We start from the raw sequence: 23,242 nt of genomic DNA on the forward strand, positions 1-23,242 counted from the left end.
TTTTTTTTTTTTTTTTTTTTTTTTTATTCATCGTAATGTAAAGACAGCAAGAACTTGTCCACATCCATTCCTGCTGGAAAAGAATTCGGTAGCTTCTTTTTCTGTAGGCAGAAAAAAGAACAGTTGTGTTACATACGAAGGCCCTGGGGGCGTTGAAGAGTCCGTACGCATTCCTGCCTTCCTCAGCCTTCCACCTATTTTGTAGCCTAACTCCACAAAGCTCACCCCGAGATCAGACACCGGAGTGTTACGCGTACCCCCTGGGTACAAATGGCTGGAGCTGGGACAGCTCAGCTTCAGCAGAGCCCACCCAGACCTCAGACAGACGCAGTACCAGTAACGGAGCATTTTCCGGTTACCGCGTTTCAGGAGTATGCTGTAACTAAGTGTGATGAACTACAGAGTTACGCTCTGCCTCCTTTTTGATCATTTCCATACATCGCCTTTTCATGTCTCACACCTTCGCTATTTGCCATTAAATCCCCGAGTCAAAGGCACGGTGCTGTAGACTACGGACACCGGAAATCCAAACTGTGGATTCCTAGTCCTGGTAGTACACGAGGATGCAAGAATCGCTTGAATTTCAGTAAGGCCTAGTTTGAGTTTGGCCTAATTCTTACATTCCATCTGGAAACCTAGACTTCAGGTTTCTAACTTCTAACTCTAGAAGTTACAATTTAGAGACTCATTCATGTTTCAAGAGAAATAAATTGATTTTCATGAGCACATGCAGAGAGTCAACAGGAGTTACGTGCATGTATCTGAAGACTATACTGATCTTCGTAAAACTCTTAATTCAGAGCGGGCCGAAGAGGCAAAGTTAGTAAAACCGACAAATATAGATAGGATGTCAGGGATTCGGACTAGCACTTCTGAACCATCCCATCATAAATAATACAGACATACAGATGCCTAATCTATAGTTCAAATTTTAAATTAAAAAGTAAATGCCTGTACTTGCCTTTATTTTCTTCTTTTTTGATGGTGTTGGAGAGCTTTGAAGGTCTTTTCTATTTGCAGAACGAGAGTTTCTCTCACCCTCATTCAAGTCCTCTAGCTTCCTTTTCTTTACTGTGCTCCTCAAGGATCGGAACTGCTGAGTGTTGTCCTTCAGGGGGGTTGCGGTGCTAGTCCTTGCAATCGCCGCCCGTGACAGTATCATCAGCGTGTGAGCAGCCATGCTGACGCTATTTTCGCTACCCGTTTCACTGGCGGGGCTGCAGGCGGGCAAGTCTGGCGTCGCGGGGGGTACCATTATCCTGGGCGTCGTGCTGTCCTCGTTGAAGCGCCGACAGGTTGGTGTCCGTACGCTATCTGTAGTATCATCCGTATGCCTGTCCCCAACTCCAGACGGCGTACGGGGTACCGGCAATTCTCCGTTTTCCACTGTCTTACTAGTGGGGCTATGCCACTGAATGTCTTGCAGCATTTCCACACATTGTTTAGTGAACGGACTTGACAGGCAAAGGCCTTGGCTGGAAACTTTAGCTGGTTCTCGCTTTGGCTCCTTCGAAGACAAAGAAACAGCCGCTGAAGATTTGCTGTTCCCATTCGACAGGGACCCCTGCTTTTTGTTCAGCTCTTGCACCAAAGCAACCGTCTTCTCATTCCATAAGCTGACGCTTTGTTGGCCGTTTGAGAGTTTGGCAGTGTCCTGGTTCTTCTGTTTTTCATCAGTATCCCTTCGTAATTCATTTTCCTTATTTGCTGTAGTCTTGTGGAAGGGATCTAGCGGAAGCCCTGCAGTTGCCACCTTCCGCTCAGGCTGTGGCTCCTTTGCAGATGCGCTTCTGTTGCTACCAACTTCTGGCTTACACAGAATTCTAGGCAACGTTTTGTCTTTCTCTCTCTTCGCTACCTGTGCCTTTGCAGAGGATGACGCAGAGTCAACAGCAAATAATGTATTTTCATTTCTTTCTTTCTGGGATAAACTCTTAGTAGCCTGAGTTTGGGTGTTTCCTCCTGGAGCAGGTAGGATGTTATCAAAGCAAAGCACTCTCCTGTGACTTTCACTTTGTCTTGAATTTGAGCTGGTGCTCTCTACTGGTGCAACAGGTAAGGTCTCCTCCGCTTTCCTTCCTAGTTCCGCAGTGATAAGCTTGTCTGAATTTCCAGTCCTGAAAATGAGATGAAAACACTTCAGCAACATACTTGTTCTTACTAGGAGTTCATTTCAGCTGGCTGGATGTCCCCACCTGCCCCTCAAAACACCTGTTTAAAGCTCTCTCCATTTTATCAACACACCAAGAGTAAGGGATGACAACTGCAGAAAGCTCAGAGAAGGCCAAAAAGGAAGAGAAAAAGGTATGAAACAGAGTCCGTACAGAGAACAATCAGGTAGACTGGGGCTCTTCAGCCTGCAAAGAGAGATGACCGAAGGGAAATGCAACAGAGCTCTGGGAAAAAAAGCCAACAAAAAGGAAACTATTTGCTGCATCTCCCAGCAGAAGAACTAGAGGAATTAAGTAAAACTAGTATCAGGTTTAAAACAAAACAAGGAGGTTTGGGTACTGCATGTAGTAAAGCTTGGGAACTTTCTAGCCTGGGATATTTGTGGATGCTGGTAGTTTACTCGAGTTCAAAAAGAAACTGAGCACACTCAGGACAGGATGGTCCATCCCGGAATCCGGTTGTGGCTTAGCAGTTTCCTTGGCGCTGAAACTGCCAAGAGGCTGCCAGAATATTCTGGGCAGTATCATCACGCACGTGCCTTGTACTCTCCCCTCTGCACGTGCTGTCAGTGACGGGATACAGAGCAAGACAAACAGCTTTCGGTGGGCATCTGGACAGGAATGTACAAACTCCCTAGGGCTTGGTCTCCACGTGACAACCAGCCACATTAGTGTGAAAAAGCCACCACCGCACGGTAGCGATGTCAAAAGAAAAATGCTTCTGCTCTGTCAGCTCAGAGCGCTGCTATGTCTGTGCCCTCCTCCTGGCTTAGCTGCGTTTCCGAGAGAGGCTTCCGCGCGTTCATCTGTGCCAGTCAAGCTCTCTCCACGCAGATACACCCTTATGGTTTAGAAAAGGAGAAGTCAAATTAACTTTGGGATGGTAAAGAAGGTATGGGTGGTGAGATGAGACAGAGGGCAGAGGGCTGAAATGAGAAATGACATCTCTTTGCGGGGAACATTTTGCTCTCTCTGCTTTGCAAAACGTGTCTGGAGATCTATTAAAATTAACAGAGAGCTGAATTATCAAAATTATATTATCCCAAATCTCGCTTCTGTGTTTTTTTAAAAAAGTCACTAACTTTTGCATGCATGTATACTGCATACCTTGATATATCTTGGCTTTTTTTAATAAGTTGACTTTATTGTTCCTGGTTTTCCTCTATTTTTCCACCATTTTAACTGAGTTCTGAATAGGTAGATTTTTTTTTTTAAACTGTGTTTTATTTTTACAATAAAAGAATGTTTCACCTCTGATATTCAAACTGAACTTATCTCTTTTTACACTCTTCTGCTCATTCCAACATTCTTTTTGTTTCCTAAGTCCATTAATGATAAAGTGTAACTACTGAAGCCTTGCTTTCTTCTTTCTCACTTGCCCAATAGAAGACTAGTACCTAGCCTGATTAGCAATTAAATTATACTCATCAATATATACAAAAAAGAGTTTAGTCGCCAAAATCTTCCAGTAAATGTAACATGTAATTTCTGATAGCTTGGACTCCGCTCAAAAAATTTTTATTTGACAACTGAGATGGGCGAAAATAAACACAAAACCATACAAAATGAACAGAGGAACAGTAAGCAGAGAATTCTAGCACAGGCTTGTCATTAACATGTCCCTGCACCAGTACGAAGACACACCTGCATGAATACTCCTAGCAGACAGACAGGAGGGGGAAAAAAGTGGTTATTGCTCATGCCACTGTTAAAAAGGCTGTCTGTCCTCCTCCCAGACAACACAGTAGGAAGAAATCCGTGGCAGGAAAACGAAAGCAAGTTTGAAAACGTAGCACTACTGACCTTTGCGTTCGAGAATTTGTATGGTTTAAAGGCTCGGCTACACTTGGTACCAGTTTTCCTGCAAGAACAGGTGAAGAATTAATAAACTACGGTATTCCCAGTAAATCATCTCACAGTACAATGACATCCGTAGGCGTGGCGCTTAGGGACTTGGTTTAGTGATGATGGACTTGGCAGTGTTAGGTTAATGGTTGGACTCGATCTTAAGGATGTTTTCCAACCTAAATGATTCTGTAACATTTCACCTGACACAGAATCAATAAAGAAAAACCCAGCAACAAAACTCTGCAACTTTTAACAATTTTCAAATTTACAGATTAATAGAGTAGCAAAGGTCACCAACTAAGTATAAAGCAGCAGCTTGCTTGCTGTCTACGCTTAGATAATACATAGTCCTGGCAAGACAAAAATCAACTAAGCTGGACTTAGAAATGCACAGCAGGGCTTTCCAAGTGGAAGGGAAATAACCACAGGGAACTCTGTTATCCATCAGCAAACCAGAACACAGACTAACTACACCATCCTAGCTTTTTTCTTAATTTGCAACTTCATTCTGTTTTCATTTTTCTGTGTAAGCCTACTCTTTTTTAAAAAGATAGATAGGCTAATGCACAAGCTGTCCTTATAACTCAATTTAGTTTGTGTTTTCAATTATTTTTCTTTACTCCCTCCCAACATTGAGAAATGAATGTCACTCCAGTCTTGTTTCCATTTGGTATTTAAAGAAGCAAGGCGTCAATGAAATTAATGTACAGAAGTGTACACCTGAAATAGGAAAGAGAAAACAGATGGAGTGCATTTTTTGTATAAATATGCAACACTTCGATTAAATATTTTCCTTAATAAATGTTTAGAGTTGATGACTTTTCTAATAACTTTTGTATTTCCATGTGGCTTCATTTTGTTGGCAACAGTACACTGTACTTACAACCAATGAGATGAAAAATAACCAGAAATATTAAGAAAAATGCATTTTTTTTTTTAACTGCATTACAGCCTCGAAACGTTAGATTTCCAAAATAAGCTTGATCCCAAATCTGGAATTATTTAATATGCTAGGACTCTTATTTGTAAATCGAACATATATAGTTACTAATTACAGGGTACGGGCCTCTCTCAAAGCCACCCCAGCAGTTACCTGGCAGAGGAGCACTGGTATTTACAAAACTTTATTAATCAGAACTGACATGTCTGTAAAACCCCCACTTTTCTTCTGCCCTTCTTAAAACCACAAATACCTGTATTAGTCTTGTTTCTTGCTCCGGAAATCTTTTGTGATTTGGGAGGGATGGGAAGTTTTGGGACACTTCTGTTGCACACTGGATTTGCCACAGGCATATGTAGAACCTTGAAAGAATCATAACATTCCATTACAATTTACCAAAAGACTTATCACTTCAGCTTTAATTTCGAAAAGACAAAAGATTTATTTGTGATGTGCTACCTGGCGGGCAGGTGCTGGGAACGTATTTCCGTTTTGTCCTACGACTGAGAGGGGTATCATTCCCACCATTCCTTGCAAAACAGGTTGCACTGGAGATGCAATTATAATGGCGGAACCTAAAAAAAAAAATATCAAAGTGTTAAAATTGGACAGAAACTAAAAGACTTTGGTGAAAAGAAAAGCCTCAAGATAGGATTTCTTAAAATTATGCATGGTCAGACCTGTGGCAATAAAAGCTCTAGCTTTTTTTTTTTTTTTTTTTTTTTTAATTTTATGATCCTTACTAGATGTCACTACTAGAAAACTGGGTAGTAACTTATTTTTAGTTCAAACTGGATTCTTTAGTTAAACTCTGTTTTCTTTTTTTAAGAAATGGTTCAAAATTAAGCTTGAAGTAAGTATACCTATGTTAAGCCTTGAACTTTAATTTATAAAAAAAAAGTAACATCAAATAGCTCATTTTGCTGCTTAGCAAAAATAAAATAGTATTTGCATCTTATTCCCTACAATTAGCATACTCAGAAGTTGTTAAAGGAATTATTTTTTTCTTCTAGTGCACTCATAACACTTTCCCTTTATGCGCACACAAGAAGTTTGGAAAGGCTAGTTTTGTCTGTATATAGGTATCTAATGTATATTCCTGGCCGGTAGGAAGTGTTAATGTGGTACATGAAGACTTCAGTGAATTAGTGGGTTTGAGATCAGCTTTTTTTTTTTTTTTTTCCTAAAAAAGAAAAGGGGGGGGGGGGGCACAAAAAAAACCAACCTCAATGAGACTAATTTGGACTATTTAAGCCGAAGTTTCCTACTTAACTATTTAAATCGTAGTTAAAATAGTTGTTATATACGGGAATAATAAAATAAGGGAAGTATGACAGCACATTAATTGAAAAGTGAATGAAAAATTCAAAAAGTGAAAGAAAAACTGATTCCACACAGGTCTTCAGTTACATGAGCACTACCAGGAAAAATACCAAATGCAGAAGAACAGGCAAACTTCTGTTTCTCTCCCTGTGAAAAAAGCCTGAAGACAACAGGTACATAAAGAAATCACAGCGATAGAAAAGGCCAGCGCTCCAAGGTCCTGCACATACCTTTGCACTGACTTCTGACCACACCGAAACAACTCCACACAGAAATTCAAGGATAAAACTGAGACAAATTTTTAGTTTTGGAAAGAAATCTAAATGTGTTGATTACAACCAGTTTCTAGTTAGGTTTAACATTTCAAAAAGCACCTAAAATTTTTATTGCTGTAGTAATAAAAATGCTTGCACCAGGAGAGATTTTGCATTATGGAAAGAATAACATAACACTTTTATATTTGTCTAAATGTACTTCTAGTGTAGCCTAGGTCTTTGGAAAATGAAACAAAAAAAAACCCTAAGAAGTAATTTTGGAAGGAGTATTTCCATCTAGTCAGTTATCTAAACTAAATATGGGTACCCATAACACACAGCATTCTATTTATAACAGGAATCTCATTAAAACAAACCAGAAGAACTGCTTTATTTAGCTGAAACAACGGAATCTTTTCTAGTGTAAGCCAAAATATGCTTTCTAAATTTATCACTGCTAAAATTATACAATTTAAGCTTTGGAAATATGAGGCTATTTTTTTCAAAGCAGCACGGTCAATAGTGACCTTCATAGTTTTTATTTCATTTTTTGTAGCAACTAATACACTCAAAAAATACGTAACTCCTGGCTTGTTTCAAGGGGCAGACAGAATGGCATTTAAAAATGCTTTACTTTTAATGTACTTACAACAACAACAACAACAAAGGTATATCAACACCACATTTTCAGTCTTTTTCTAATAATGAGATTACCTTGTGGGAAGTTTGGGGAGACAGTCTGGTTTGCTGGAAAAGCATTGCCGGATCGAGGAGGAGTCCGTAACTGTTGTACAGCTGGAGCTTGGGCAGCCAGCGGCATAGAACTGCTGGGCAACACAACCACATTGGACGGTGTTACAGCTGTGCCCAAGGCAGCTGGATCAGTCACACAAGTGGCTATATAAAGGTTGTTTGAATTCCCAAAAGCTGTGCTTGTTGCTGGCATCAACTGTATAAATCCCCCTTCCTTGGAAAGGTTAGTCGTCCCTGCAACTGAAAAACCAGCGCAGTCTTCATTCTGGGTGTTAACTGAGGTGACCACGGGATCCTTAGGTCTAAGCATAAGAAGGTTCTGCTCCGCCAAAGCTGAATCCACATTTTTTTCTGTGTCTTCTGAAGTCAGACACTTGGACAGGCCTGCAGTTTTGGTTGGCGATTTGGCTGGAGAAGACAATATTATAGTCGGCAAATTTTCTCCTGTGATGCTGGAAACAGCATTATTTAACTCTGTGTCCGATGAAATAAACGGATCATCGCTGATGATGATCTTGAGGGACATGATATTAGAAGGATCAACGTCCATTGGCTGACTACTAGAAGACACACCGCTTATACTTTTGGCCTCGGTACCTGACTCATCTGTTGAGGATGCAGTTTCTGGGAGAGGAGAGTGGCATATTTCAGATGCAGTAAGATTATTTTCAGTGGATACCACAGAAATTTCTGTACATGCATCATCACCAGAAGAGAAATATATATTATCAGCATCTACTTTCGTAGAAGATGAAGGTTCTTGCATTTCTCCTTGTGTTCCCTCCGAGTTTGACAGTCCTGTAGGGAGGTTGAAATCTTTCTTACAAGTTTTATCAAGCGCGGGCTGATCATTTGAATAAGGTTTGTTAGAAGTATCAACAACTTCAAGCTGCAACTCTGTTTTGTCAAGATCCGAAATCTTCGCTGCAGATCTTGCAGCACAGTCTGACTGCATACCTTGTTCCTGATGATTAGAGGGGTGGCTAGTGCTCTCCTGTAAAATACCAGGTAAGGCAGCTGTGTCGTTTGTTACAGCCTCTTCTTTTCCTGCATCTGCTGATGGGCTAGAAATTGATGAATTGTTTTTTCCCAGGAGTACACTGTGGCCAGGGCTCCCATCAGAAGGGCTTTTAGTGAGTGTTTTTTCAGATAGCGATGTATCTGGTGATAAGTGACATTTACTCCCAGAATGTGTTTTGTTTTCACTGGCTGTAGTACCTTCTGCCAGTGAAATCAAAGAAATCTGAGGACTACCAGAATGAACATATTCTAAATTAGGACTACTTTGAGCACCATGACTTAGTGGGCCTTTCTCAATCTCCATAGCTCGCTCACTTTCAGATACTAATGCAGATGACTCTTTTTTATTATAAGAATCTCCACAGTGTTCATTACATTCACTATCAGAACTCTGTCTCTTGTTAGGTTCAGTCAAACCAGGCACGGAGTCAAAAGCAATTTCAAGCTCTCCAATATTTTCAGGGGTAACGGTTTTAAGTACTTCAGGCTGCTTCCTTGCTCTACAATTTCCATGCAACTGTTCGTTGGTTGTATTTTTCTTAGCCATATCATCATCATTAAGGCTGGTCTTCAAGGCACATGATGCTTCTCCTAACTGAAAACCTTTACAGGATAGTGATTCTCTAGAATTATCACCTGTAAAACAGACAATAAATTAGCTCCATAATTACTGTAACAGATGATCCTTTTACAGCATTTTAGAAGTAACGTTATCAGTTCAATGGAAAACCGTTTCACATGAAACTACGTGAGGATAACACTACTCATCCTTACTTTCAAGCTGAGTGGAAAGTATATGAAATGTATTGTTATACACATTAGGCAATCTGGCAAATCAGTTTGTATGTACGTAAGTGTACACATAATAAGCAAACAGCTCAAGTCACTAAATCAGATTTCCAGAAGCACAAAAAACCATCTCAGGATAAAAACCTGGCTCTGTTCCTCATATACTTTCACTAAACATCTGCTACTGATGGGCTATTGTTAAGAATGAGGCAGACAGACTAAACATACCTTCTGTCCAGAGTGCAACTCTTTTTGTGTATTAATTAACAAATACATTACACAATAGAAAAAAAAGATGAATACGGTTAGATGTAAAATATTATCTTTATGTGTTCCAGAATGAATATTGCAAAGTTTTGAATGAGAAAACAGATTTGCAAATACTCCGGTTTCATTTATGAGCTTACTGAGTACAACTTGTAAGTACACTGATGGACTACTGCTAAATTTAATAGACTGAAACTTTCTAACAGACTAGATGTATTCCTATGTTCACGCAATATAAATGTCAGACTGGATATTACCGTTGAAAACAAAGATTTTTGAAATGTACAAATTGTCTGAAAATATTTTCATAATGAAAAGTGAACAGACTAGAAGAAGAAAAAAAAAAAAAAAAGACAACCTACATCTACTGGTTTCTTCTGTTCCTAAAGAACTTTCAAGTGTTTCCAGGTTATCCTCATCCACCAGGATTGCATTTTCTACTCCACTTTGACCAGAAATACCAGCAGGTAAGTTCTTGTTTGCCTTGTTCTTTCCTATTTTCAAAATAAAACATGAAGAATGATTAAATATATCATTTTATACACAAATGTGATTATTACATTATAAATGAAGCATGGAGATTTCAAATTCAAGAAATGCCATCTAAACTCAAAGAACTATTTGTCTATACTCACTACAAATCCAGAAATAGCATAAAAACGTCCTTATATTTTATGTGAGGATATCCTCGATCAGACAAATATAAAAATTTTACAGCAGCATAAAAAACTAAGTATCATCCTTTAGACCAGAAGAGTCTAAACTAACAGCAACAAAACAATCACTGAGCCAGCATAAAACCTGAATTTCAGCCATGAGAAAATACTGTACTTTACAGTCGTGTAAAAGTGTATATAAAAAAAATATCTAACTCTGAACTGGGGGACACAGATGCCATACAGTCCATTTCTCTTGCAAAAGAGGCCTGCTGAATTACCTTTGCTTCTTCAGGCAATACTTAGGAAAACCCATCATTCATGATGCTTTATGGTAATGGTACAATTGAGTATAATATACCCTACCATAATCAAACAAGTCAAAGAGTGCCTGAAAAGCTGGATCTGATTCCGTCTGTTCTAGAATGTCCTGTATGGCCTCTTCTGACATATGAATTTCACCCTGAGAAAAGACAAGATATACAGAACTGTTAGACAGTCACTTGCATAACTTGAAGAAAAACAGACAAGAATTGTTTTCAGATTGTTTTTAGTTCTATTACTTCTGCTAAGCACAGAAACACAAAGACTAATACTGGAAACATCTCTGCCACAAATTTAATGTCTGTTAAAAAATATTAGTGATTGACGTTTAAGAAATAAAGGTCCCCCAAACTCAAACATCTTTGTCAGACATCAGACACTACACATGCATATTGAAGTATTCTCCACATAATGACCAGTATTGTTTAAGAAGGACTAAATCTCGGGCTACACCAGAAGCTTACGTAGATGGTATGAATGCCGTGAGCCTGCACTAGCCAACCATTGGTGAAAAAAATCCTCCAATGAACCCCAATTTCTTGGTTTTGCGTATATCTAGAAGACAATGCTAAGCAAAGGGAAGTTTTATTTCATTTACCCATTACTTGTTCTGTAACTTCCAACTGTTTTTCTGTGGAAGGCAGTCAGAAGGCACAGCTACGTAGGACACTGCTCTAAGGTTCTTGTTTCAAGCTGACTTGTTTGGTAGAAGCCCAGGAAGAAAGCGAGCGGGGCACTCACTACATATTCAAGAGTTCAAATACAAAGTTTCTCCCAACATCCTGGAAATCCTCTAAGCACTCTACAACTTTTGATATGGTGGTTGTAAGGATGAATATCCCATGTGACATGCTCAATTCTTTTGTCTCAGCTACTGCAACTAAACTGAGAAGCTGCTTTGATTTTGTTCTGCTCAGAAAAATGGAATACAGCTTTTCAGCTCCACGTTGTGACAAATATTGACCTAAAAAAAAAAATAAATCACCAAATGACAGAAGAATAGCTTTTAAAAACCAGACGCCTTTACTTCATAAACAGGCAACTGCCTCTACTCTCCTGCCCTTTTCATGAGGGCCTTGAAGATGAGAATTCCCTCATTAAGTGTCCTTTATAACTTTGTGATTGCCAGCTCGATGGTTGTGGGAGAATGAAGAGAGAACACTTGAAGTTTACTTTGTAGAAGTAGAATGTATATTTCCTCCAAAAGTAAGAAAATATTAAATTTCAAGAAAAAGCATCCTTATTTAGGCTCCAAATTTCTATTGCTATACTAGACAATCCATGTTTTTCTTACAGCAAATCAGAAAATCAGACCAGACTAAACATTTTTGGAGACCACAAGACATTTTAAGTTACTTTTTGTTTTACAAGGTTATTGATCAGATCAGAAGCTGCTACCCAATTATTGGTACCAAACATCCAGTGACAAGCAGGCAGCTGGTGACTGGGGGACAGTGTACTTAGATCTCAGTCTCAGGGTAACATTAAGACTGCTGTCTTACTTCTTGGCTTTTGACCCTGCTACATGCTTCTGCTGCCTTGTACAGGCACTAGGAATGAATTCAGAGTGCTAAACTGGCTCAAAATTAACCCCAGCAAAACACTAGTATCCTGTCAAACTCCTCAAACCTGCCCACCACCATACAAGAAGATAAGCGTTAATGCCCATGCAAGGGAAGTTGTGGAACTGCCCCTGAGCAGAAGCTAGCCATTAGACAGGCTCAGCTGCATTGTAAAACAAATAAAAAGAAAGAAGATAACGAGGAAGGCAATCTCAGATAGCAGACAGTAGACAGAGGTTCAGCACAGTTCCCATAACTGATCATTCTCACGTGGCTGGTCTTCAAAAAATGTAAACAGGGCAATCCACACCTACCTGAAGTCCAAGGATTTCATCAATGGAAGTCTCCTGTTCCGTGGGACCACTGTCTGTCTGTTTAGGGGCCTGAGCAACACTGCCATCACTGGGAACACATTAGTCATTAGTTCAGAACTCCAAAACACATCAACTAAGAATACGTATGAAGTTCAGAGGTTCCTTTTATTACCTGCCCAGGATTTTGTTAATGTTCTCAGCAAGCTTCTCCTGAAGAGATTTGTTACTCAAGATTTTTTCTCTGGCGTTTTCAATAACCAGTTGCTGGAAAACACAGTTTTAAAGTGGTCAGGTTTCCATTTTTATCATCACTAGAAAAGGAGCATGAATTTCCAACTTACTGGTAAAAAGAGTAATTCAACACAGAGAACATTATCACAGAGAGATAGCCAATCTGTGACTGCATAACACAGCTATGAAAATCATCCCAAAACATTCCTGTACTTCTACTCTCCTAAAGTACAGCAAGGCTTCTTGTGCTTCCTGGTTTCCATTCTCTGAAAAATTACTGTATTCTGACAGCTTACAGGTATCTTAGCAAAGCCAATGAATCAAGGAAAAAAAACCCCTTTTCATAGCAATGCCATCCTCTCTAGTTTAGTACTAGTTTAGTCTAGTACACAGAAAAGCTAGTTCAAATACAAAGCTAAATTTATCTCCTAAAGTTAATTTCTATAATACCCAAAACAAACAACATGTATAAGACTAGCTCTCCTTAGTCAGAATTTGTTTCTTAAATGTAAATACCTTCCATAGGTATATACTCACTGGGAAGTTACCATCTATGAATTCTTCAAGTGGCTCGCTTTCTTTTTCTGTTATTACTTCATCAGGGTCTTGAGAACTTTTAGCTGCTGAAAGAGGTCCAGATGTTGCAATGCTTTTCCTCTTCTGAGATTCACTGAAACATTCCAGGAAATTTATGACGTATTTGGTGAGAACATACCAAATAGACCTAACAGTCAGTAAATCAAGTGTTTCTCTTCCTTCTTAGTAAATGAAAGGTTTTAATTAACAGAAAATTAACTACATACTAGAAATACAATAAAACCCAGAATACCTTTCATTATGTTGTATACATATATTGTGCTTGACTTCATAGAAGTTACCAACAAATATACAGACTGTGGGTAAAGAGCATAATAGCAAACTGAATTCCATGGCCACTATTCAGTGTTTTTCCCCCTCCAGCACACGTTACTTCAACTGGTGGTACAGGTTCTAATTAACAGCCACTCAAGAAAGAGATTTGGACATCACCACTGAAAATAAAGCTCTCTCAAGGAGCAACTGTTGTCAAAGAAGTAAACAAATGTTAGGCTACATAAGAAGTTAGATGATGAATAGGAAATTTAATGCTTTTATGTGAAATCACGGTATAGGCTCTTCTGAAATCATGAATCAGCAGTGACACTAAAAGCACTTATATACAAAAAAATCATGCAGGAATAGAGAGGACTTGGAAAAGGTATAAGCTAGTAAGGGCCTGGAAAAATGATAAGCAAAACCACCAACTGGGATTTAGTCAGGTGTAAAGACAACAAATGGAACACAAAGAGACCAGTCAACTCATTAGAAACAAAAGGACATTGGAATAAAAGAATAAAAAATGCAAAATGAGTGTAAGAACAGATTTTCATACCACTTTTAGTGTGAATATGAAAATTTTTGCTGACAAAATTTACTGAAGCAAATAATTTTTCTAAGTTAAAAACAGACAAAATGCACATTTATATCAATACTGAGAATTTTCATAATTGATAAGGATATTTTGGAGGGAATACCAAATCTCAGGCTCCAAGATTATTTGCCTACGTCTAATACTGGAATAACGTAAAGACCGGCTATATGCAATAAAGAAGAAGCAGCCTCCTGTCAGTCCAATGTTAACATCACACACTGGCCACTCTCAGTGGATCTTCACTGTGAAACTCTCCACCATCTAAGAAAATTTACACTAGAGGTTAGGACACTACATAATCTCTACACAATCTGAAAAAAAGCAAGCAACCAACCAACCAAAAACCCCTGTGTTCACCTTTTTCGTCTTCCTGGAGAAAGCAAGTTTGAATGAAGCTTTCGTTCTTGTGATGCTGGAACTTGAATGTGTATGAAATCTCCTGCTTTAGAAAGGAAAAAAGAAGATCACGATGCCAGTACATTCTCCAATTAGATTTTTAAAGCACTACAGAAATCTACACATTACTTATTATGTTCCAATCAATTCCTGGGAATTCATACAAAATAATTTGGTGTTATCATGAAAATGAGAACCACTCCTTTTAAATATAACCTGAGAAAAACATCCATTTGATGTGGATCATCCCTATCTGCTACAACAAGTGTTTTGGGTCAGGGTGAGAACACAGGATAGAATAATGACAAATTAATGTACTTCTGATCTCTGAACCCACCTTAGCAAGCAAGCATACAAGAGTCGTTTCTCTTTGAGGCACTCTTTTTATTTTAATCACCCCAACCAGTTTGGAGAGCTAGCGGAACAAAGCATGAATTTTCTAAAACTTTTTTTGGTGGAAGATGATTAGCTCTGGTTTTAGAAAACTTTCATCTATAATCCATAGATTTTTCACAGGAAAAAAGGTTTAAAAAAAGTGTGCAACTTACTGCTGATCTTGTTTTCTTGGGTTTGTGACTGGTGAACAAACAACGTATTCAGTCTTGTCTGTGACATGCTTTGATTTATTGTTGGCCTGTGAATAACTTGAGGGGATACAATAGAAGAGGAATTCTGTGGCCCTGACTGATGGGCTACTGACAACAATCCTGAGTTTGCAGGAGCTGATTGCTGAAGCATTCTCTGTCTTTTCATTTCTACAATTCCACTTCTTGTACGTGCTGGAGATGAGAAAGACAAGAGGAAAATATGCGATAAAGGAATTCAAAAAGGTTGATGATTTTCCAAGACCTAATTAAGGATGCTCCATTGAAACTTTTTCGTGCTTCAACAACTAATTCATGAAACTCAAAAAATAAGCAACACCCATCTTTGTCTTCTGCATTACAGGTTTGAGCCAGAACAATTCAAGAAGTACAGCCAACTCGCGTAGACATTGTAACCATGCTGGTATTACTGCTTAAATATTTACAGGAATAACTCATACCCAAAAGATATTTCATTACACAATATACCACTCGTATAATTGACCTTAACTATTAAATCAATGTAAATTTGTATTTATTTATCAGACTAAATCTGACGAATTTAAACAACAAAACACCACCCAATCCAGTGAATCTCAGATCCAACAACAACCACTACCTATATTTCACATTCTCTTTTCTCACACAGGTTACTCAGTAGAAGTACTACAGACAGAAAATTTATTTTTAACTAAAATAACTTTTATTTTTTGAGAGTTCATTTGGCAGTTTTTAAATGAAAGAAACAATTCTAGACAGAACAAGTATCTTTTTATATTTTGCTTAGATATATGTTTGTATGCATAAGAAAATAATTGTTTCAAGATTGTAATATATTTTTATATAACCCTTCTACAGAAATGAAACTGCATCATAATTAGACTGGTTACGTTTTCAGTTCCTCTATGAACCACAAATTAAGTGAACAGCTTCAGGACCAAAGCAGTAGTTTTAAACCTTTCAATAGTGTAAACTTCTAAGAAGTTTTCAGCAGAGAAGAAAACACTATATAGAGAATTTAAGCCCTTTGGTCAGCTTTTCTTATTTTCCTTTCTTGATCATTACAGTAATCCACAGACTGCATTGAAGACAACAGACATGCCAAAAAAAACCAACACTGCAGAAGAGATCTGACAACATTTTAAGAGTAAGGATGTGTTACTGAATGCTGCAACATTTTTTGCCAAAACAGATAATTTGAACATAAAGCCTATTGATCCCATGGAACTGGCTCAGTTACTTACTCCTCTGATTAGCAGAAAATCCTGTGGAATTCTGCATGCTCCTAAAAAAATAAAGCAGGTGACATAAATGAAAGGAGCACAATGGAAACACTCAGCTACACAGTGCAACAGCATCTATCATATGGTTAATGTCAGTCTGGTCCCAACCACACATTACTTCAGAAAGCTTCAATCTACTGAATATTATTTTTATTCTTTCACACAATGGTCACAGATCCTTCAAATGAAGTTTAGTGTTACATTTTTTATCAAGTAACCACAATGGTATCGAGTTCTAAATGAGTCATAGTATATTGTTTTACTACAGGAGGGCCACAAACTCACACTAATGCCCTCCTTATCTGCTAGTCCTGCCTTAAAATCGTGAAATGCCTACTCAACTATCAACTCTCACATACTCATCTTTTTCACCATCTCTCAGGCAACAGAGAGCAAAACCACTCTCATACAATGATAAGGGGAGTTGATCAACATAGGGACTCACTCAGAGTGAAATTTTACTTTCTTGATTTCAAAAGTGTATTACCTGATCTGAGAAAGTGTATAGTCTAATTTTTTCCACAGAGATGACATCATTGCTGGAACTTCATGTGTTGTTTCTAAAATAAACCGTAAAAAAAAAAAATTAGATGCCTAAAACAGACACACGTTGAGAAAAATCACAAGTAAAATAATTGTTATTAAACACTATATGTATTTCAGACATCATCCAACTTCAGGTGTCTAGTCACATTCTTAATGTTCTGTTAATTAGAGAGCCCTAACTCCTAATTTAAGAACTTTGATTGATAGGAACACATACTCATCACGGATACAGTTCTCAGTTTTAGAAGCCTAAATGAAACTGAGGAAAAACCATTCATGTTTATAATTCTCAATGGAATCTGCACGTGGTGTTGACTCCTGGGCAAACACACGCTAACCTAACCTAACTCACTTCTGGAAATGGTATTCATATTCCCAAGTCACTTGTGTACTTTTGAAAACTGTAACCTGGCTGACAGGCCTTTAGAAGTAGTAGTTTATTTTAAGGTGTCACCCAAACAGGTTAAAACACTTGGTATTTTTGAAGCACAGAACATTAAAGTATGACAAAAGAAAGATGTCAGCAGATCAATTTATAAAGTTTTTCAAGGTGCTGGGTACAAAGTATTTTGGAAAAAGTATGTTTGTGTCTTAGTTACCAGCAAGACAAGAAACCTTTCACACCATAGGACTCTTCCTGGTTAATTTCATAGAATCACAGAATATCTCAAGTTGGAAGGGACCCATAAGGATCATCAAGTCCAACTCTCCGCTCCTTGCAGGGCTGCCAAAAACTAAACCATATGACTAAAAGCGTTTTCCAGATGCTCCTTGAACTCTGACAGGCTTGGTGCTGCGACCACTTCCCTGGGGAGCCTGTTCCAGTGACCGACCACCCTCTCAGTGAAGGACCTTTTTCCTAACGTCTGATCTGAACTTTCCCCGACGCAGGATCGTTCTATTTGTGTGTGTCCTGTCACCAGTCAGAGGAGATCAGCACCTCCCCCTCCTATTTATAGTAGAAACAATAAACAGCATAATTTTACAAGCATAAACCCATAAATTTTGCACACTTTATTATACCTTTATGCTTTATTACATCAGAAGTTCTGCTCAAATTTGAAGTTAAAATACATGCCGGCAAATCCAAACTAAGATAATTAATTAATTTTGTTCACAAGATGCTGATCTAATTGGCTGATGTTTGCATAATGTAGAAATCTTCAATTTCTAGCATAGATGGGGGATTGCTCTAAGTCCAAATATCTCCACCAAACAGGTGGAGATATTACCTCTTCCTAAAGGAGTTCACAAAAGATAAGTAAGAATAATAAAATCTCATTCTGAGGGCTTACCTTTTGTTTTCATGGCTACGTATTCATTAAGAATAGTTGTCAAGTTTTTTCCACACAGGGACTGGAAAAAAAAATACCAATCTTAGAATCTTCACTAACAACTTCTACTTCATCTGCTGTATCGCACTATATTTAAGCAGTTCTTTAGAAGACTACACCATGCTGACCCTCAACACAAGGAACTCTATTTTATGCTGCTGATGCTGAGTTGTCTCAAACTAGGTTGAGAGCAACCTATGGAACAAAATGACATTACGAACTCAAAATCCGAAGTGCTTCATCTCGTTGAACAACACTGGTATAGCAGTTAGAGCTGCGTGACCTCCACTCACCTTTGCTATTAGGGAATAAAAACAAAGATAATGAACGGCTGTAACAGAGTAATGAGTATGTATCACTGCGGAATGCAAGACGCATTAAGATGCAAACTGAAGAGAACTCCTGTATAAAGTAAAACTCATAACTGTCACACAGAATTAACTTTTATGTCATATTTACTTGTTCTGTTATTTTAGGTGAAACAAAGACTTAAGATTTTAAGGTTATCACTATCACTTTGTACCTCTTGTCTTGTTTGCTAGTGGAAACTCTACAGGATATGACAAATACAACCTTTTATTGCAAGTATTTTGAGCTGCAGTGAGAATTTTTTGCTTAGACACTATCATATCACCACTTTTTTTGAAAAACAGCAAAAATGTTAATACTGAGAAAAAGAAGATAATTAAAAGATTTCAGAATCTGGATAATTTATTTACATTTGGTTTTTCTAATTTTTGCTGGACATAGCTTGGTTTTCAATTCCCTACCCACAAAGAACAGATAACTAAACATTTGTAAATGAAGTAAGACCAAGGGTCTGTTTTGAATAGGTGCATCAAGACTTCAGACAGTATTTCCACAAATTTTGGATACTGTGGACAAAACCCCAGACAACATAATTAAGTGATATATTAGAAGAGCAAAACGGAAAACATGAAGAAGATGCACATATAAACATTAAAAGATTGATACATAGCAATATCTAAACCCTGTAATTTGCATACTAGATTAAAAATACCATTTTATATATGCTAAAAATGCAAAGTATCTGATTACCCTGTAGCCATACCCACATATCTACATATGTAGCTACATGCTGTATTTATGCACACCCAAAGTTCCACATTTCACCTGGGACAAAGCAGATGATACTGATCAAAGAGGAAGCTGAACTGAAACACAGTTTTTCTCAGTAAAATTTGGTAGCCTTAGGTAAAGCTGAGGTACCTTACCTAAATATTTAATATGTACTTGAAATGGAACAGTACTGGCTGACTTGTCTAGGATAGGAAAGCGATCTCCCATAAATTACAAAAGTAACCCTGAAATCAGTAAAACCCTTGTGACACCCTTCCATAAATCAGCCTCAAAGCTATAAAGCAGTCTAAAAGTAATATGCCAAAACCAATTTGCATATTTTATGCTTAAATGTTTCTTAGTAAGATAAAATACTAGAAACCAAATAACTGCTAATACCACAGGATGCAATAAAAAAAAAAAAAAAAAAAAAAAAGAACAAGGGGGACAATCTACCTAATCATTTTAAGCAGCATTTGAGAAATAATTGTTACGCAGAGAAATCTCAATGTTTTTTTCCACGGATGTAAGACAATTTAACTTCCTGCTTTGCAAATACAAACTCACCAGCAAGCAGGCTGGAATAATCCCATCCTCTGTACAGTGCTCTGCATATTCTTTCAAATCTGAGCTTTCCAAAATAAATTCACGGCAGGTAGCTAAAAGTTTTTCCTGTTGTAAATATCCTGTAACAAACGAGACAGAAAATTTTGCTATTTCATTCATTACTTCCGCTCAGTAGGTATCAAAGCATTAACATAACCAGGTGCATACAGTTTTGATATAATCAGGTAAAGATCTGTATGTTAGACAAGGAAAGTGAAGTTATTTTGAAAGAGCATATATCTTGCAAAACATTTCTTTAATAGTTAAAACCAGAAAGAGCACAAAATATTATTGATAATACACTGCACTTACAAACTATTCAAGACTAGAAGGGAGGCAATATAAACAATTCTGACTGATCTTTAGTACAGGCAGTACTAAAGCCCAGTGTATAAATAAATGGAATTCTACGATATTTTGTTAATAAAATGCATTGCTATGTTATAATAATTCTCCATGCATCCTCTTGTTTCAAAACAGGTAAAATCTGTGCAGTTGTTACAACAGTGTATAAGATTTATTTTAAAAATTGGCATTGTGCAAAAATTAATAACAGAAAAAAGGCTGCCTGCCCCCCCCGCCCCGTAATTTTCATTTTGAATAGATGTACTAGCTGCAACTTGTGCACTGTACACACCCTAAGACAGTAGTTACCTTAACAGGAAGTATACAGAAAAAGTTTACTTTTCCAAAATTCCATTCCTCAGCAAATATGTTCTACTTTAATCAAACTTTTTAAGCCCTACTTTAATCTTCAAATACTCTAAACATTAAAAGACAGAAATAGACTAATCTGAATGAAGGATTCTAGAACAAAGAATCACAAAAGAAAATGTCTGTTCTTTCTTGCTTGTAGCAGAACTGAACATGCAACGTTTTAAAGAAAGCATAAAATATGTGCCTAATTATACAACACAGGATATATATAGATTAGCATATCTACCTCAGTGGACCCCCAAAATGGTCCACCTCAGCTCAGGAATGCCTATAGAAAAATGTGGCCTTTAAATTTACAAGACGACAAATATCTTTCAGCAGATCCAAGTACAGCTGGAAAAACCATCGTATTTCAGACACATAAGCCCTTATTAAGGTCTTCAACAAATAAGCAAACTTGAAAGGTAAACACAGTTTGGGAATAACCACTACGAGTTTAATCATGATGCACAAGCTGGTCTATCCAACAGAAAACATTAGTGGTACCTGTGGAAAGGGCTGTCCTATTTAATTTTTCTAATACATTTTGCTAGAAAACTCTCAAGCCACAAGTTGCTGGAAGCTGAAAGTGTAATTTGGGAAATACAATTATATGCCAGTCTTATTCGTATCCACCATACCATCCACAGTTGGCCAGGATGGAAGATGGGCTATTAGGCACGGTGGAGGTTTGCTCTGTGCTGGTATGGCTGTTCTTACAATCAAACTCATCTGGACATTTATGTAAAATGGTGCACTTTTTCTTTCTTGGGATGACCAAATGCTTGCATACAGGCACATACACTAATTTCCTGCAAAATAAGGCATTCCAAAGTTTAAAAATGCTTGAATTAAGATCTTCTGTGCAACTGAACTGAACTGCCTGTGCACACACTGTAAAATGACATAACAGCACACAATCTTTAATGTCACCAAAACCAAATTAAAAGCACAAAAGGTGAAGTACCTTCTGAACTAGGAATGATTCAATATTTTGTTCTATCTTAAGAAATGTAAAGACACGCGTCTAACTCATAGTACACGTTCACTCTTACATTAATTACAAAAAGATACATTTTCTTATGTATTTTTCTATGAGTGAGCTCATCTTATCATTTTAGTTTTGTTTCTTAAACCAATATTCATCAACCTTCACAGCACCAGAAAGACTTAGCTAAAGAGAGGAGAAAGAAAAAAAAAGAAGATGGGAAAAAAAGCTGCACTAGCCTGTTTATCCACCCAAATTCTCAGATGCCTCATGGAAGAGGAATACCTATTAGAAGGCCGAAACAGCTATAAGGAATATCCTGTTCTACAACCTTAGGTTGCTTGGAAGTTTTCAGGGCATGATGCATGCACCATGCTACAACAGACGTGAAATAGGATGGATCGTCCTTACTGCACGTGGTGTTGCCAAGATTGTCTACTACATCTGCAAGACTTTGGTAGGCATGTGAGATAAATCCGTAACTTAACCAATCTTTTATAGAAAAGTACAGTGAGAGATCTCCCTTGCATGATTTTAAATCGTCTTTTGCAATGCATTGAGTTTCTAAAAATCCTCTATTACTTCACAATAATAAAAACATAGCGTCTCTCACTAGCTTCGTTTCTCAAGACAGTACCAACAGTACCAAGAAACATTTCAGGCAGTATTTAAAAATAAATTCTGCTGGAGGAACACTGAAGAAAAGATTCAGCCTTAATGGCTTTGGATTCAGAAACACTGTGGACAATTAAAAACTGAATCTCCCAATGCAAGCTGCCAGGAAATCCCAACAACCTGCGCCAACAGGTGCTCATGTGTGGGTCTTAAATACGCGGGTCATATTTTTGATTACCATCCATTTGTTCTTATCTTTGGCAGTATCCAAATAACCCAAAGCATAAAGTAATTTAACAAATTCACTGTCTGTTGCCGATGAGCTGAAAACACTGGCTCTGCCCTTTCCACAGAGCAAACCCCAGCTCTCGATAAAGCCTGACGGGTGACAGAACCGGGGAGGGAATGGAAAACCGGCTGACCCTTGGCTCAGCCTCCGCTGGCGTTTCGGATCACCCCGACATTCCTCCTCCCGTCAGACACTTCATCACAGCCCGTTCACCACACGCCTCCCTGCAGCCGGACACCACACACCACCACCGTCTCCTCAACTCGCCGAGAACCCGTCCCGGGCCCGGTCGCCCCATAGAGGCGGCCGGGGAGCGGCTCGGCCCGGCGGGCTCCCCTGCGCCCGCTGCGGCTCCGGAGGCCCCGACACCCCTCCAGATGGAGCAGCGGTTTTCCCGCTAGAGACCGGGCCGGGGCGAGGCGGGGGGGGAGACGGGACACAGCTCGGAGACCGCCGGGCCCGGGGCTACGCCTCGGCGGTGACAACCCCAGCCCGGGGGGGAATGAGGGCGACGCGATCGAGGGTCAAGGGCGCAGCCGCTTCGTTCTCCTGCCGCGCCCAAGGCGCTGCCGGCCACTGACAATCCCCGGCAGAGCCCCCCCTGGAGCGGCCGCGACCGCCGCCACCGCCTCCCCCCACCCTGGGAGTCCCCACCGCGCCTCAGGGGCTGAGCGGCCACCCCACCCCACCCTACCCCTCCTCTCCTCTCCCTGCCCGGACCCGCTCACTCACCCAGCACCAGCCGGGCCACATCGGACGGCAGCAGCATGGCCGGAGGCAGTGAGGGGAACGGGGGGGGGAAAGGAGGGAGGACAGCGGGACTCAGCTCCCGGAGGCGCAGCGCGGCCGCCCCGCCACCGAGGGGAAGGCGCCGAAACTCCGCCAGCCAGCGCCGCGCCCGGCCCCTTCCGCCGGAACCCGCC

The 23,242-nt window shown here is 39.1% G+C and overlaps 1 protein-coding gene across 2 annotated transcripts; it reads right to left on the reverse strand.

The window, feature by feature from the left end:
- Positions 1–23,237, reverse strand: LOC128907151 (protein NPAT). Of its 2 annotated transcripts, none has more exons than XM_054195636.1 (18): positions 23,052–23,237; positions 19,693–19,811; positions 18,007–18,067; positions 16,653–16,725; positions 16,127–16,167; positions 14,847–15,077; positions 14,260–14,341; positions 12,990–13,122; positions 12,394–12,485; positions 12,222–12,309; positions 10,388–10,484; positions 9,728–9,859; positions 7,251–8,945; positions 5,419–5,534; positions 5,213–5,321; positions 3,975–4,032; positions 962–2,117; positions 1–101 (listed from the first exon to the last, which is right to left on the reverse strand). In XM_054195636.1, the coding sequence occupies exons 1-18, from the start codon at positions 23,086–23,088 to the stop codon at positions 24–26; spliced, it is 4,398 nt and encodes a 1,465-aa protein (XP_054051611.1). In that variant the 5' UTR covers positions 23,089–23,237; the 3' UTR covers positions 1–23. The 2 variants fall into 2 exon arrangements, with proteins under 2 accessions (XP_054051611.1, XP_054051602.1); XM_054195627.1 differs by having other exon boundaries at positions 14,260–14,344; positions 23,052–23,236.
- Between the last annotated feature and the right edge of the window lie 5 nt (positions 23,238–23,242).

Source organism: Rissa tridactyla, chromosome 1, assembly GCF_028500815.1.
Source record: "Rissa tridactyla isolate bRisTri1 chromosome 1, bRisTri1.patW.cur.20221130, whole genome shotgun sequence".
Classification (NCBI taxonomy): Eukaryota; Metazoa; Chordata; class Aves; order Charadriiformes; family Laridae; genus Rissa; species Rissa tridactyla.